The sequence below is a fragment of the Neophocaena asiaeorientalis genome, unplaced genomic scaffold (assembly GCF_003031525.2).
Source record: "Neophocaena asiaeorientalis asiaeorientalis breed wild unplaced genomic scaffold, Neophocaena_asiaeorientalis_V1.1 scaffold192, whole genome shotgun sequence".
Lineage (NCBI taxonomy): Eukaryota > Metazoa > Chordata > Mammalia > Artiodactyla > Phocoenidae > Neophocaena > Neophocaena asiaeorientalis.
Window position 1 is genome coordinate 4,772,976 of NW_020185326.1, and position 9,732 is coordinate 4,782,707.

The 9,732-nt window shown below is 51.2% G+C and overlaps 1 protein-coding gene across 1 annotated transcript in view; it reads right to left on the reverse strand.

Moving 5' to 3' along the window:
* The window catches only part of FOXE1 (forkhead box E1), a 2,368-nt gene extending 2,293 nt beyond the window's left edge, over positions 1–75 (reverse strand). Inside the window, exon 1 of the mRNA XM_024734428.1 lies at positions 3–75. Coding sequence (XP_024590196.1) covers positions 3–75 — 73 coding nt within the window. The remainder of the gene's footprint in view (positions 1–2) is intronic.
* Positions 76–9,732: the final 9,657 nt, after the last annotated feature.

The following is a 9,732-nucleotide window of genomic DNA, read 5'->3' on the forward strand; positions in this document are numbered from 1 at the left end:
GCGCTCCTCCTTCACGGCCGCCAGCGCCTCCGGCTGCGGCGGTGGCGGCGGTGGCGGCCCGCTCTCCGCCGTCATGGCGCAGCCGTCCCGCGTCCCTGGGGCGTCCCCGCTGCCCGCTGCTGTCGAGGGGCTGGGAGCTGCGGGGCCCGGGATGCAGGGTAACGGGAACCGACGCTGGGGCCCTCTTTAGAAAGCTCAGGGTGTCCTCGCAGCTGGCACCGGGAGCACAGCTTTCGTGGCAGGGGCGCGCAGGAGCTTTGGCGCCCGTAGTTTCCGGGCTGGCTCAGTGCGGACAGAGGCTCAAGAGTGTCCCGCCCACCGACGGCTCTGCTCGTGTTCTGGAGCTCGAAGCCAGGCGCCAGCAGCGACGCTGGGACCCGGACGAGGCTCCTGTCGCGGGCTGAGGGGTCCTTTGCGCGCTGGTGCCAGGAGGTCACGGGGTCTGGAATTGGTCCTGGGCTGGGGCGCCTGCATCAGTTCTGGGCTTCCTGCTGATCTGAGGATAACCGTCGAGGTCCTGAGCGCAGAGGAGGCTGCGGGCACCAAGGTCTGAAACGAGAGCAGTTAGTGCAGGCGTGGGGACACTCTGGTGGGGGCCGCCTAGGCGGCGCCCCTGTGGCCGGGGCCGCCGAAGGCGCGGAGGGCAAGGAGGCGAGGCAAGGCGACGGCGGCGAGGTTGCAGCGCGGGCCAGGCGGGGTGGCCGGCGACTGTTCCTCTCCGCAGGGTTGGCCTCAAGCCGCCAAGACCGCTGGCGAGGCGCTTCCCTGCACACACCCGGACCGGCTCCTCCCTCCGCGGGTTTCTCCTCCTTAAAGGCGCCAGGAAGCTTGGGGCGGTGCCCGTTCCCCGCCCGCCCCCCGACTGCCCGCCCCCTGGGCCTCGGCGCACCTCCCCAGGTAGGAGATGCTGTGGCGGCGCGGCGGGTACACCACACGGTCTGAGCATGGAGGTCCCTTGGAGGTCTCCTGGGCCGGTCCTCTCTGCGCGCCGACGGGGAGACTGAGGTCGGGAGAGGCCAGGAACTGTCTCTGGAGACCTCGGCGCCCGAACTCAGCGCTTCGGGACTTTACCAGCCTCTATAGAAGGCTGGGACCCGCAGGTGAAAGGAAGGGCTCGCCTCACCTTTTTTGGCTGGAGAGGGTGAGAATTGGCTGAGGGGCGCTTGGTTCTTGAGGGTGGGGGACGAGGAAGGGAGAAGACGCTCCAGGTGACTGGCTTCCAAGGTCTTTCAAGGATGATTTATTTTCAAACCCCAACTCAAGGCTGCCCTGGCCATTCCCCATCCAGTCCCTCATCCTTCAGGCAGGATTCCTAGGTCCGATAGAGGAGGTGACTTGCCACGGTTCCACCGCGACTTCGCAGTTTAGCCGAACCTCACACCTGCCTGCGTCTCTGGTGGGAGTGCGTTTCTTCGACATGTACCAGAGGTAGCCACTTTCCCTCGGTGGGTTCCGGGTTCCTCCACTGTACCGAGGTTTTGTATCTCAATTGCTGATATTTAGGGAAAGGCCGCAACACGTGTCCCCCCCGCCCTCCAATCTTTTATCTTTGGGTGGCTCGGGACCCCTCTGTATATGATGTGGAGTGACTCACAGCTTAAAGAGGATGGAGGCTAGGCTTCTGCCTCTCGCGGCAACCTTCTCCTCCAGTTCGCCCAGCCAGGAAGGCTCCAAGTGGCTCCCAAGACCTCCGGGGGCAGCCGAGCAGCCCCTTCCCGCAGCGGGACGGAGGGCTTCGAGAGGTGGGGGCCGGGGTTGGCGGCGCTCTGGGAAGGCGAGTCTCCCGGGGAAGGGGCGGGCAGACGGGACCCGTCCGCTTCGCGGGTGTCCAGTTTCGGAGTTCGTTTCCCGCCAGCTCCCTAAGCCCTGATTCGGCCTAGCTCAAGACCGCCTGCGGCGGCGGCCCCGCAGGTCTGGGTTCGCAGGGACAACCTGGGCCTGTCCCTTCCCGGTCACAAGCCCTCAATTTTCTCCTCTGAGAACTGGGGCGGGAAAGCATGTGCGGATCTCAGGGGTGGGGCGTTCTACCCTTAGGATTTCAGGCTCCGGCCGAGACGCAGCTTTCCGCGGGGCTGCGGGTGGAGGGCTGGGCGGAGAGAGCCGCGAGAGTGCGGGCGGCGGCCTTCAGGGGCTTTAGTCGCGTTCTTCGTGGAGATGAGCTCCGGGCATGTTCAGCCCCACCAAGCATTGGGCAACTGCCTTCGGAAGAAAGAGGCAAAGAGTTCAGATCCTCGCTCCGGCAACCCGGGTGTGGAAGCAAATTGAACGGTTTGCATAAAGACCTTCCTCTGCGGATTCATGCTCGAAAGACGCGAGAGGCTTTTCACTCGCTCAGAAACCTCCCGACTTCCTTCTTCCAAAGTAACGAAGCTACGAAAATCCAGGTTGCATCCTGTTACGTTTTTTCAAAGGGAAAAAAAATGTTTAACATTTTAACCAGATACATTATAGCAATCTTTTAATACTGGAGTTTGTGGTTCTCTGTATTTCCAAGATTCAGATCTCCAAACGTTAAATTTTGGACCACTATCCTAACGTGAATCCATAAATCAAATAATGTGATTCTGTAGTTCTAAGATTCCATGACCAGAAGCCTAAGTTATTTGACTGTGCTTATATTCCTATGACTTTAAGCTTCTGGTCAGAGTGTAAAAGAGTATTCCCCATATCTTAAGATGCTGGGAGTAAGATTTTGTGCCTGAAAATATGATGTCACTACTGGGAGTTGTAGCTTCTCTAGGTTTTAGATATTATTGCAGCTCTAAGGTACATATAACTTAATTTGAGTTCCTGTCTAGGAATGTCTGATTGGAAGATTTGGGTCCTACAAATCCACATCTCTCTTCTTATTTAATTCTAAAATATTAGTTCTAGATCCACTATTTTATAACTCAAATAATCTAATAATTCTTATAATATTTGTGACCATATGCTTTAATGACTTTATGATAGAGACTTTTAAGCTCAAATTACTATGGTTAGAAACCTCCATGTCTCACGATATTTTGATCCTCATTGTTCTGTGACTGTGGACCCATTCTAGAAAACTGATTCCTTTTTCTCAAACTTTGCGGCTACTGAGCTGCACCTGTGTAACAGACCAAGCCTTAGCATCCTGAGATTAGATTTATTAAGATTATGATTCTAAGATTTTCATGAACAAAGGATCCTAAAACTTTTATTCCATAGATGTTTTATTCTAATAACACATTTCAAAATTCTGTACTTTGAAGATTCTATGACTCCATGATGTAAAATTTGCATTAAACGATTTGAGTGAACTGGGACAATTCACCCGTTTGGATCAAAACTATCCATAAAGATCCCCTCGGTGCCAGGCCATTTCCTCCATTTCCTCTCACCCAGTCTTCCCCTCTTCTCTGGTGCAGTGCTCCTTAACGTGTTTAGGGGTAACAGACCCCACTGAGAACCATTTGAAAGCTGTGGAGTGGGTCCCAGTCCCTTGGAAATCATTCTTCTAGTCCAGCAGGGGTGGGTTGGTGTTGATGTAGGCGGGTGCTGGGTGATTTCCATCCTCTTTGTAGCCACCTTCAGCCCTGCATGTATCCCCAGCACCTTTTAGAAAAACCTGTCCCCTCACAGGCTATTTTATGTTAAATTTTGGGGGCAGGGGAGGAGTGCTGGTGATCTGTAGAAGATACTGGTAGCTCTTCCCCTAACTGCTTGACTGAGTTTTGAAGTGCCCTCAGAGGATTTCATAAATATAAAGGAGGGGATCCAAGGAGTCATGGAAAATTCCTCCATATCTCTTGACCCAGATGCCCCTTCATGCAGATGCAGAGGTAGCCTGCTCTTCTTCTTAAGGAAATCTTGGAAATTCAAGCTGGAAGGAAACTAGGCCCAGATTGCCGAAGGGGCTTGCTTGAAGTCTTGCAGAGGAGGTTCTACACTGAAAGGGAAACTCAGGAAATTCAGGCTTCTTACCTCCTGGCCCTGAAGCCTCTCTGTCTTTTTTTTTTTTTTTTAACATATTTATTGGAGTATAATTACTTTACAATGGTGTGTTAGTTTCTGCTTTACAACAAAGTGAATCAGTTATACATATACATATGTTCCCATATCTCTTCCCTCTTGCATCTCCCTCCCTCCCACCCTCCCTATCCCACCCCTCTAGGTGGTCACAAACCACCTAGCTGATCTCCCTGTGCCATGTGGCTGCTTCCTACTAGCTATCCACCCTACGCTTGGTAGTGTATGTATGTCCATGCCACTCTCTCACTTTATCACAGCTTATCCTTCCCCCTCCCCATATCCTCAAGTCCATGCTCTAGTAGGTCTGTGTCTTTATTCCCATCTCTGTCTTTTCCTGAGTTCTCAGAGCCTCACTTGTGCTTAAAGTCCTCCTTACAGTGAGATAATGGAAACTCCAGGCCCAGATGCTTGCGAATCAGGTCTAAGAATCTCGGCACAGCCAGAACACAGTGACCTCTGTTTAGATTACTCTGGGGCAGTCAGTCAGGGTCAGTGGGCTGTATGGCCTCAGAGTGCCAAAAAGGAGGTCGGTCCTGTGTCACACACAGCCCAGCCACTAGTCACAGCAGTGGTATGGAGTGAGAGCTCAGATTACAGCTAGCTCATTTACTGGCCCAACGACTTTGAGCTATCTGCTGCCCTTCTTAGGGCTCAGTTTCCCCATCTGTGAAGTGGGGGTCTCCCTACCTGTCGCCCCCCGCTTCCAGGGAGTCAAGAGGATGGAGTGGGGTGCATCACCAACCCGTCATTATCTTCTTGTCTTTTAAATTGTTTTCAGGGTGAAACTTGGTTGTGAAAAAAAGACAAGCTGCTGGGGAAAATTCAAGTCCTTCCCACTCATGTGCGGAAATGAGATGCCCCCGCTCAAAGAAGTAGTGGTTGATTAAAGTAAAATGCTTTCTGCCCACCTAGAAGGGAGAATGTGTGTGGGGAGGGTATTCCAGTCTTCGAGTCTGCGTGGATGTGGCTTTTTTCTGCCCCCAGCGACACGCAGGGACCCCGGAGCTTGGTCAGGGCAACACAGCTTCTAGTGCTTTCTCGCCATTGGTTCACTTAAATACTGTGAACAGAGAATTATCATCACCCCAGGACCAGGCAGAGAAACTAGGGCCCAGAGAGGGGATCCTTCTGCTTCCCGTCACCCCGCTTAGCTTGCACCCTGCCACCAGACTCCCGGCTCACCTCAAGGAAACTCCTAATCCCTGCCTCAGAGCCCTGTCCAACACTGTTATCTCGGCCCGGAATGGGTAGCTCAGGAAACTGCTGGGACATCCAGGAGCTCCGCGGCTGCGGCGAAAAGGGCAAGCCGACTCGGAGAGGATGTGGACTTGTCCCACCTTGCACAGCGAGCCCGGGTCCGAGCGGGCCCTGAGCCCGGGCCTTACCCCCGCCCCCAGGTTAGCTTCTCGGAGCTTTCTCGGGTGCTCAGTGAGCGTTCCTGAGCCAAGGACTGAGGAACACAAGGTAAGATCCTAGTCCGTTCACACCGAGCGGGAGAGAGCCGGGCTGTGGCAGTGGACTCTCCTGGGAAAGCCGGGGTCCCTAGCGGAGTTGGTGAGAGCAGGACCCCGGGAATTCTCAGAGAGGCCAGCAAGTCGGTTAGATTTTAGGACCTGGGGGACAGAAGCGGTCCTCTAGAATCCTTGGGCATCCTGGTTTCTTGGGTATTCCGAGCTCTATGCGCAGCCTTAGGACTATGAGAAGCAGGGAAGATTGTGAACGTTCATTTCGGGCTGCAGAGTTCATGGTCTGCAAGACAATCTCAGAAGGGCCTCTGATTACTCCCTTTTCCCTCTCAAAGGGGAAACGCACTAGACTGGATTCTAGTACCGCGTGAGGTACAGGAAGAGACAGTGACTCGTCTCCCCTCCCCAGGCCAGGCTCCGCCCAGAGCCCCAGGCCTCTGATTCCAGTCCTTGACCCCTCCTCCTGCCCGGCACTGTGACCATCAGGGCACCTCGCCCCAAGCTCAGCCCAGGCTCCCGGGGTTGGGGTGGGGGTGCAGACAGGGGTGGTTAGAGCTTGGTACAGTGCCTCAGGCAGGTACCCAGCCCAGCTGGCTGATTGCTCAGTGCCCACAGTGCCAGGTGGACAATAGCATGGGAGCCCGAAGACACTTGTCCTTGGACACACACGTGCGTGGGCAGCCCAGCTCTCCTCTGGTCTCTTTCCTTCGGGCTTTTTTGGCTCTCTTTCTCTGTTTTAGCCTGAGAGTGTGTATCTTTCTTAATCTCACCGTCTGCCCTTTTGCCTCCTTGGCCTGCATGTATCCTCCCTTTCTGGGCATGGATCCCCAGAGTCACTCGAAAAGAGAGCCTGCACACTTCAGCCAGGGTTGGGCTGCCCATATCAGCCTCTTCTCTCCTGGAGGATGGTGCAGACAGTGGCAGGGCTGGGACAGACGCAGCTTCACCCAGGAGGACCCTGGAGCGTGGGGGTCCTGATCCTCAGCCTTTCTGCCCAAGCACCTCTGAAGCGCTCAGCTCCCTCAGCTCTGCTGAGCCTGGCTGGGGAAGAGGGGAGCACAAGGTTACACACGCCAGCCTTCTGGACAAGTCTAAGGCTCCAGATAGTCCTCTCCAGCAGGGCACTCCCGCTGTCTGTCTCTGCACAAACTGGGCCACTTGGCTGCTCAAAGGCTCTCAATGCCTCTGCTTCCTCCAGGGCAAGATCAAGTACACTTTGCCTGGCCTGGCAGTTCGGGGCCCTTCGGACACAGTGCAGCCCCCTCCCACCCCTACTCTCTTCCTTGGTCTTCCCTGCCCCCAGCTTCAGAGGACTGCCCGCCCCCCACCAAGTCTTCTCCTTCTCTCACATAAGTTCCTGCCCTCAGCCTGGAAAAGCTGGCCCACCTCAGCTCAAATGTCTCCTCTTCTGGGAAGTCCTCCTTGATCTGCCTGAGTAAGTCAAACACACCCTCTCTGGGCCTGCCCCAGCATGTTTGGATTTTGGCACTTGTCACACATTTTTGTGGTGTAGTAATTTGGTTATGTGACTGTCTCTGTTCTTCTCTGGGAGGTCCTTGGTGGCAGGAAGTATGGCTTCCTGCAACTGGACACACAGGTCCCCAGCACTCAAGGAACAATGTGGCTCTGCTATGAGAGCCAGTTACTTAGAGGCAGTCCTGGGTCAGTTCCTGTCTCTACCTCTTCCCAGCTGTGTTACCTTTGGCCACTTATTCACTTCGAACCTCAGTTTTTCGATCTATCAAATGGGGATAATATTAATGTCATAAGAGAGTTGTGATGGTTGCTTTTGTTAACTGCAAACACATGCAAAACTCTTCTATGTGTAGACACTGTTTTAAGCACTTTATGAACATTAAATGTACTAACATATCAGGAGACCTGGGGGCAAGTCTTAGGCCTGTCACTAACTGGGTGTTGGGGGTACATCCAGGAGAACAGGCAGAGTGCTGGATCTGGAAGGCATAATGACTTGATATGCCATCTAGGCAGGTGGGCAGCTGCAAAAGAGCCCAGAAGCAGGGATCTCACAGATGATAGGGCTTAAGGGAAGCTTCAGACTCAGAACAGCATCTTCTTCCCTAGGTTCAGGTATGGAGGCCTCCGGGATGATCCTGGGGCCATCTGAGAGGCACAGTTGGGCCAGCTTGGCCCTACTGGGCTGAAGTCTGAGTGTCTCGCAGGGCAGCCTCTCTCCCTGGTGTCCTGGAAACTTAGGGCCTTGGATCTGTATGCAGCCCTGGTTTCTATCTAGGCAGATCTGGCCCAACCTTTTGGCAGGGAGGTTGGGGAAAGCTTCAACATTGAGCTGGACATATTCAGAGACATATTCTTTAGTCCTGAAGCCATCCACTTACTTGTCACCCAGTAGGGTAGATGTCCAGGGGCCATGGGGATGATGAGGGGATCTGGGCTTACTCTCCTGATATGGATTTGGACATACTCCAGGAGAAGGGAAGAGGTGAGAGTCCCTTTAGGAGGCCTCACCCTTGGTGGGTATTGTACATGGCTCTTTGTCTTCTTTGGGCGCTGGCCAAGCCAAACTGGCCCCAGGTCTTGGGACCAAATGGACTACTGGAACTTAGCTCTGGGTCAGTGGAATAATACAATAGCTTCTATCTATAGGTTTCTATTACTTTTTTTTTTCTAAGTTCTAACTTTCTCATAGACAGCCTACTATTTCCTATGTGTAATTTGTGGAGCTGTCTCTGATTGTGGGGGCATTTGTTGGCCAGAGATGATTGACATTGGTTTTACCCAGTGAGTGATTCATACAGTCCAAGCTCAGGTAAGCAGCTCCACCTTCTTCTCCAGGTTCACTTTGCTTACCACCTTCTAGTACTCCTCCCTTGGGAACTGGCTTTCTGTCATTTATGGAACTGAAATAACCTAAGCAGACTAACAGTGATGGAAGAAAAGAGTGCATCCTTCACACCACACCATAGCTCTGTTCAGCATTTTATCAATGATATACAAGAAGGCATAGAAAGCAAGCTGACTGGGCCTGTGGCTGACCACACTAAGGTGCTGATGATGGTAGCTGACAGATGCAAGACTCGGCATAATCACCAGGTTGGGAGACTGAGCCAAAACCAACAAGAAAACATTTAAAAAACTGTTATGGAAGCATCATAACATTGCAGGAGACAAAGCCAGAAGAAAAATGTCACCCACATGCCAATTACCTATCATTCATCTACTAGGTTTTTCTATGTTCTGTTTTTTTTTCTCCTTTGTGTTCTTATGCGCATATATATGTTTATATAGGTGTAACCATAGTGTATGTACAATTCTGTAGTCTCTATATACAATGCATTTGCATTATTTTGTAAACCTATCTACATGTTGCCCCTTACTTCCCATTTTTCATTTGTAGTTGGAGATGAAATGGTCTAGTGTTGATTTAACCCCTTTATGGTAGCTAGGCAATTAGATAATTTCCAGTATCTTTGATATAGGTGATGCTGCTATGTGTTTGTATAAAGAGCTTAGTATTTCTTTTGAATTATCCTTAAGACAAATTCCTAAGACCGAGATTTATGGAATGAGGAACATTTTTGTGTTTCTTCATATAGTGCTACCAAGTTGTCTCTAAGGACATTTTGCAACTCACCACAATCAAGATAATTAACATATCCATCACCCCTAAAAGTTTCCTCATGCCCCTTGTGATTGGTGATTGATTCACTCCCACCCCCCCATATCTGTAGACAATCACTGATCTACTTATGTCACTATAGAATAGTTTGCATTTTATTGAACTTTATATAAATGGAATAACAGTGTATTTATTTTGTCTGTTTTCACTCAGCATAACTATTTTGATACTCATCTATGTTGTGATATCAATAGTCAATTACTTTTTTTTTTTTGCTAAGTAGTATTCCATTACATGGACCATACCATGGTTTGTTAATCCATTCACTTGTTGATGGACATTTGGGTTGTTTCCATTTTTGACTCTTATAAACAAGCTGCTATGAATAGTTGTGTACAGGTCTTTGTGTGGCTATGTTCTCATTTCTCTTTGGTAAATACCTAGGAGAGGAATATCTGGGTCAGATGGTAGGTGTATGTTTAAATCTTTAAGAAATTGCCAAACTTTTCACAAAGTGGCTGTATTTCTTTTATTTCTTCTAGCAGTAGATGAGAGTTTTAATTGCTCCATCTCCTTACCAAAACTTGATTAGTACAGTCTTTTAAATTTTACCCGTTTTAGTATATAGTGGTATCTCGTTGTAGCTTTAATTTACATTTCCCTCATGACTAATAA